This window comes from Lolium rigidum, chromosome 2 (genome assembly GCF_022539505.1).
Source record: "Lolium rigidum isolate FL_2022 chromosome 2, APGP_CSIRO_Lrig_0.1, whole genome shotgun sequence".
Classification (NCBI taxonomy): domain Eukaryota; kingdom Viridiplantae; phylum Streptophyta; class Magnoliopsida; order Poales; family Poaceae; genus Lolium; species Lolium rigidum.
In genome coordinates this window covers 249,440,098-249,446,959 of record NC_061509.1, presented here as the reverse complement: position 1 = coordinate 249,446,959, position 6,862 = coordinate 249,440,098, and the positions used below count along the sequence as shown (strand labels likewise).

Sequence of the window (6,862 nt, the reverse complement as noted above, 5' to 3'; positions counted from 1 at the left end):
TTTTCAGGAAACCAACCCGCAGTACCCCTAATATGATGAGTATTACAACAAAAATCCTCTCTCCGCGTACAAAAAATATATACTATTACAACAAAAAGTCGCAACATTTTTTAAAAGTAATGTCACAATAAAGTGGTTAAACCAACAAATTGTTTTGTTGGAGATCAATTTACAACAAAAGTAGCCATTATTATTAACAAAAACCGGAGACTATTACAACAAAAATCCATATGTTTGCAAAAAAATAGAAGAAAATATTAATTTGTTACATATTGAATTACAACAAAAGTCACCAACTTTTTTTACAAAAAGTCACAAACGATTACAATAATAAATCAATATACTTGCAAAATGATGCAAAGTGGTCCAGCGACATTTAATTTGCTACAGATTGAATTACAACAATAATCACCTACTATTTTATCCAAAGTCACAAATGGTTACAACAAAATAAAAAATCACTTTATTATTAGCATCAACAAAAAATAAAAAAATATTGTCTCTTTACAACAATTGTTAACAACAAATCCTACAAAAATTACGAGTTGTTTACAACAAATAGTTCATCATCTCACTCCATGTGTTTGCAGGAAAACAATTGTTGGGCCGAAAAAAGAAGGCCCATTAAACGACGCGGGAGCGAGAGGCCGGATGACCGATCCGCGCGACGCGATCGGTCGCCGGATCGCAAGCATTTTCCTTTTGCAAAATGACTCGCCCGACATTTTTTTGGGACCGGAGGGAGTATCATTTTTCTCAGCCTAAAATGCAATGGATTTCGTGTACGTTTTTTGCACGCTAGTATAGATCTCATCACGTACAGTACTAGTGATGCAGGCAGAAGTTCGAAGTGTGGCACGCCCCGTGCTTCGGCGCCAAAGCGAAGCAGACCAGTCCACCGCTCATCGGCCGCCGAACCCGGCGCGCCGCTCGTCCGGTGCCCCGCGCAGGAACCCGGCGCCCGCGCGGCCGTGCCGCACAAAAGTAATGAGAAAACCCGCCGCTGTCGCCACGCCGACGCCGACGCGGGTCGCCGAGGAGGCGCGCGCCACAGTTCCATTCCACCGACGCCGGTCACGTCGTCTCCTCCCCAAGGAGGAGAAGGCGGCAGCGAAGGCGGAGAAGAAAGCCAGCCGCGACAAGCGCCGCGCCGAGTCCGCGGCGAGGAAGGCTGCGAGGGCCGAGAAGGCGGTGAGGAAGGGTCGTCCACCATCGTCCTCTCCTCCTCATCCTCCTTCGAGTGGACGACGACGCCGGTGTCGGAGACGACTCCGGGCACCCACTCCTCGGACTTCGACTGGGAGTCAGACGAGTAGTTTCGATCTGTATTTTCGTCCTCTATGTCGCGTTGTATCGTTGAACTTTTAATATATTCGTATTTTCGATCAAATTTTCATAGTTTGTTTGATTAATTTTGAAATGAACGGTCGAATTTAGCAGTTTGCGCCGCGCGCGCTGCAAAATAGAGCCTCCGGCGGAGGTGCTTTTTTCCCACACCAACGCGCGCTGCAAAATGAAGCATCCGGCGGAGAAAAATTCGGTATCACGCGCGCCAGCGGTTTATAGAGGCGGCGAAATAGAGGTTTAGCGCGACCGACTATTTGTGCGCTTGTTGGAGATGCTCTAACACTCAGTGCAGGTAACGAAACGGTGTGCAGAACGCGACGCGGAATTGGTTTCCACCGGGCCTAAACTGGAAAACATGGAAAAAGCACGAGAGCAACCAAACACGCCCTAGCTGATCCCACGCATAGTAGTGTACATGGATTCAAAGTTCGAACTAGGTAAAAAAGTTAATACCTGGGGCCTCTAGTAAAGTAGCGTGTCAAATCATAGTGAGCTTGGGCCAAATGGTCAAATCATAGTAAAGATAGGCCGAATATAGGCTATTTTAGTCAAAATTTTCCAAATATAAAAATATTTTTTTCTAAAAGGGTGCATAAGTATACGCGGAAACCACAAATATAGAAATATAACGTCGTTTTGCTTTCGATGTGAAAAAAGCTGCATGAGTATGTGCGGAAACCACAAATGAACTCCGAGCTCCATGGTGGCCTTTTTTTCTTTTCTAAAAGGGTTCGAGATTGACATTCACAAGTTTCAAAAATTTCAGAACAAAAGTCCTGGCTTTGGATAATGTTGAGCTCTACCGTAGTGGGGAATTCATTTTTTTAAAATTCTAGGCTATAGGAAACTGACAAATTTGATAGAATTTGAAGTTTGAACCGCGTGCACTATCGCGGCACCCAGATTGCCAGATCTAAAATTTGATAACGGACTGCACCTACGCTACGACACCTCGGCGTGGCACGCCCCGTGCTTCAGCGCCAACCAAAGCGAACCAGGCCCGCGCCGCATCACGCGGCACGCTCCGCTCACCGGCCGCCGAACCCGGCGCGCCGCTCGTCCGGTGCCCCGCACAGGAAACCCGGCGCCCGCGCGGCCGTGCCGCACAAAAGTAATGAGAAAACCCGCCGCTGTCGCCACGCCGACGCCGAGGAGGCGCGCGCGCCCCAGTTCCGTTCCACCGACGCCGGTCACATCGTCTCCTCCCCGTCCGGTGCCACTTTTTCTCCCCACCCACCCGAAGCACATCGAAAGTTCAAAACCCCGGGCGCTTGTCCCCTCTTTATATAACAGCCCCAGACGTGCCTGCCACGAGACGTAGCGCCTCCCGTCTTTTGACCTCCGTGCTTTTTCCGCCGCGCCGCGGCGGAAGGCAGAACTCTGGGACTCGGGCGCCCGCCCGCCACCGACGGATGGACCTCAAGGAGCGGATCCGCCGCTCGCCGTCGCAGCGGGAGGAGGAGGCGCTCGTGGCGGCGGCGGCGTCGCCGCGCGGGAGGAAGGGCGGGGCGGCGATGCTGCTGCTGCGGTGGTCCGTCTCGGCCGGCGCGCTCCTCGTCTTCGGCGTCCTCCTGCTCCTGCTCGCCGGGGGCTCCGCGGCGCGGAGGGGCCAGTTCCTCGGCGCCGATTCTTCCTGGGACGGTGGCCGCCACGATCTGCGCCTCGTCCGTCCGCCCGAAGGTACGCTGGCAACGTCGCTTTCCATTTCCGTGTTTCAGCTGCGCTAGGACCACCGTTCTTGTGACAATTCTGAAACCTACACATATAGATGGCGACGTTACATTTGGGATTACAAGCCTGGCGACTGGCGCCTTTAATGTTGTTTCGGCTCCATGACATTGTTCGCTGCGCTTTTCCCATTCTCCTTCGTTAGTGTAAGTTCTGCAGAAAAAAAAAATATTGACTACTCTTTTCAGAATTTTTTTGTCGCGTTTTATTCTCTTGAAGTTTGGATTGTTCCTACTAGCTGCTACAAAGGTGGATGATTATTCACTAACGCCTTCTGTCAGTGAAAATTGTGTTATAACTTCTCTGTACCAGAAATTTAAGGCAGACCTTTCTTCAGGGTTCAGACCACCATTTCTGTGCCAATTCTGAAATCTATTACTCCCTCTGATCCAAAATAATTGCCCAAAAATAGATGTATCTACACAATAAAACTTATCTACATACAACCACTCTTGGGCAATTATTCTGAACCGAAGGGAGTAGTACTAATAGTTGGATACTTGGATGGCGATGTTACATTTGGGGTGACAAGCCTGGCGCCCTTAACGTTGTTTGGGCTCCATGACACTGTTCACTGCGCTCATACTCCCTCGTTAGTGCAAGTTCTGCAAAAAAATAAAATATGAAGTACATTTTATAGAATTTTTTTGTAGCAGTTTCCTCTTGAACTTTGGGCTGTTGCGAGTTGCTACAAAGTGTGATGCTACTGTTGGCAGCGCAAATGTTCTGCAACTTCTCCGTAGCAGAATTTAGGAGCAGTGTTCTTCAGATCATTGTGTGTGTGTAGTATGAGGGTAATGATCACCACCTGCGTGCAGATTTGTGGGGTTTCGAATGCTTTACTAAGGTCTCGTTACATGTTTAGTACTCCCTCCGTTCCATAATTCTTATCGTGATTGTAGTTCAAATTTGAACTAAAACCATGACAATAATTATGGATCAGAGAGAGTATTTGTTTGTACTAGTTGCTTGGTTTACCGCCTAAAATTGTGACGACCTTAGCATATTACTCGCACCCGTACTACTACCTCCGATCCATAATAAGTGTCGGAGCTTTTATTCAATTTAGTCTAAATTATAACTAAAGCCTCGACATTTATTATGGATCGGAGCCTCGGAGGGAGTATTATTATTTGCCTTGGTAAACAGCCTCAACTTTGTCTAGTTTATGTTTTCATGCTACTGTTGTTCCGTGTCTTGTCTGGTTTATGCATGGTGCTATAATCTTCTTGTCATTTATTAATATGTCAACTTCGTAGTGGTTTAGGGGGGACCATCTGTATTCCTATCTGCATATGTTTATTGAACCGATGAGAAGTCCCCAGTGTCCAATTTGGCTAGTAGCAGGGTTGCTGTGCTAGGCAACCCAGGTTCTACTCTGCAGCAAAATAGTCTATCCGCCCTACAGTGTATATTTAACCGACAATTGAACTTTGAATAACTTTTACAGCTAACAGGCTTGAGTAATTCGTGCCTACCTCAGCTTTGTACTGGCATCAATGACTCTTCATCAGAAGATGAACTTTTTTTTTTTCATTTGCCTTCTAATTAAAGTATAATGCTTATTTATATACGAATGCTGACACAATGTTTTTTGTTGTTTTGTTTGGAGAAGGTGGCACTTCAGGATCTCCGGAAGTTGTCAAGGACAAACTACTCGGTGGTTTGTTAGTTCCTGGTTTTGATGAACAGGCTTGCCTAAGTAGATACCAATCAGCACTGTATCGTCGAACATCACCCCACTTTCCATCTACCTACCTCTTGGAAAGATTAAGGGAACATGAGGCTCTCCAGAAGAAGTGTGGTCCACATACTGAATTCTACAGGAAGGCTGTTGAGCAGCTTAAGTCTGGCCAGGATATTAAGGTTATGGACTGCAACTATTTGGTCTGGATAGCTTACAGTGGTCTGGGGAACAGGATCTTAACAATTGCCTCAGCATTTCTGTATGCCATCCTTACAAACAGAGTCTTGCTTGTTGATGGAGATAAAGGCATGGCGGATCTGTTCTGCGAACCATTTCCTGAAACTTCATGGTTCCTACCGTCAGATTTCCCTGCTCAGCAGTTCAAGAACTTCAGTGCTGGCTCTCCTGAGAGTTATGGAAACATGCTGAAAAGTAAAGTTCTTCAGTCTAGCCCTGCTTTTCTGTATCTTCATTTAGCTCATGACTACAACGACTTTGATAAGCTTTTTTTCTGTGAAGATAACCAGCAATATCTTCAAACAATCCCATGGTTGATCCTAAAATCAGATAATTACTTTGTACCTTCACTTTTCCTGATACCAGCATACCAAGAAGAACTTATGAAGCTTTTTCCCCAGAGAGACACTGTTTTCCATCACTTGGGACGTTACTTGTTTCACCCTAGCAATGTCGTCTGGGGCATGGTTACAAGATACTATGATTCTTATCTTGCAACAGCTGATGAAAAGTTGGGTATCCAAATCAGAGTCTTCGATACTGAAACTGGTCCATTTCAGCATGTCTTGGATCAGGTCCTTGCGTGCACGCTGAAGGAACACTTGTTGCCAGAGGTTAATACTCAAGAGCCAGTTGTCCCATCACGGAAGGCCAGGTCGAAAGCTGTTCTAGTTACTTCTTTGAACTCAGGATACTACGAAAAATTCAGAAACATGTGTTGGGAACATCCTACCACAAATGGCGAGACAATTAGTTTCCACCAGCCTAGTCACGAGGAACATCAGAACTCAGACAAGAAAATGCATAACATGAAAGCGTGGGCAGAGATATATCTTTTAAGCCTATCTGATGTTATGGTTACTAGAGATATATCTTTTAAGCCTATCTGATGAAAGTTGTACATGAAAGTTTCTCGGAATTGGATGAAACAAAAGCCCAGTCTTATTTATCCGGGACGAAGACGGAGCCAGAAGGACACGCACAGGAGAGCTGCCATGTGGCAGTACACAGGGTAGGCGCGGCCCCACCCTTGGCGGCGCCTGGCCCATGTACTGGCGCCTCGTGCGCCCCCTGGCGTCGTCTATTCGCCTATAAGACCCCTCTGGCCTAAAAACTCCGCGACATACCACCCTCTGTCCACGAAAAGTTCCGTAGCCACCGTCATCGCCGAAACCAAGGTTCGGGGGATAGAAGTCTCTGTTCCGGCACCCTGCCGCGATGGGGAAGTGCCCCCGGAGCCATCGCCATCGACTCCACCGCCTCTACTTCGACTCCATGATGGTTTGTGAGTAATTCCCGCAGGGACTATGGGTTCTTGGCTGTAGCTAGATGGTACTCTCTCTCATGTGCTTCAATACAATGATCTCATGAGCTGCCTTACATGATTGAGATCCATATGATGTAATCGGTGTTGTGTTTGTTGGGATCCGATGGATTGATCATTATGTTCAGTGTATCTTATAAGTTTGTGAAGTATTTGTTGCTGCAATATTGTTATGTTTAATGCTTGTCACTAGTGCACGAGTGGCATGATCTTAGATCTAGGCTCTATAATTGTTGCTTTTTTTTTTGAAGGGACAACTGTGAGGCAAAAAGCCCCACAACATTTTATTACCAACTTAAAACATATGTACAAAAGAGAGGAAAAAAGGGAAAGAAAAAACCCTACCTGTACAAACTAACATAGAAACCTATACATTACTGCAAGCTGCCTATCCAGGCTAGGAAGGTTTTGAGATGCTTTTTCTTGATCCTATGCTCAAGCAAGGATACATCAGACAAGAAGTTTCTTCTCCAGCCTAAGAAACTAGGGCGCTCTCCCTGAAAGATCAGACCATTTCTTTGCTTCCAAATGTTCCAGCA

At 46.5% G+C, this 6,862-nt stretch overlaps 1 protein-coding gene across 1 annotated transcript; it reads left to right on the top strand.

Annotated features, from left to right (window-relative positions):
* The first annotated feature begins 2,759 nt into the window (after window positions 1–2,759).
* On the top strand, window positions 2,760–5,889 carry LOC124690751 (galactoside 2-alpha-L-fucosyltransferase-like). The gene is made up of 2 exons (XM_047224094.1): window positions 2,760–3,027; window positions 4,688–5,889. The coding sequence occupies exons 1-2, from the start codon at window positions 2,760–2,762 to the stop codon at window positions 5,887–5,889; spliced, it is 1,470 nt and encodes a 489-aa protein (XP_047080050.1).
* Window positions 5,890–6,862: the final 973 nt, after the last annotated feature.

Excerpts from the sequence above, each read along its gene's own strand:
- LOC124690751 (XM_047224094.1), top strand. The coding sequence starts at position 2,760 with ATGGACCTCAAGGAGCGGATCCGCCGCTCGCCGTCGCAGCGGGAGGAG. Across the intron at positions 3,028-4,687 it reads CCTCGTCCGTCCGCCCGAAG|AAGGTGGCACTTCAGGATCT; the intron begins GTACGCTGGCAA and ends TTTTGTTTGGAG.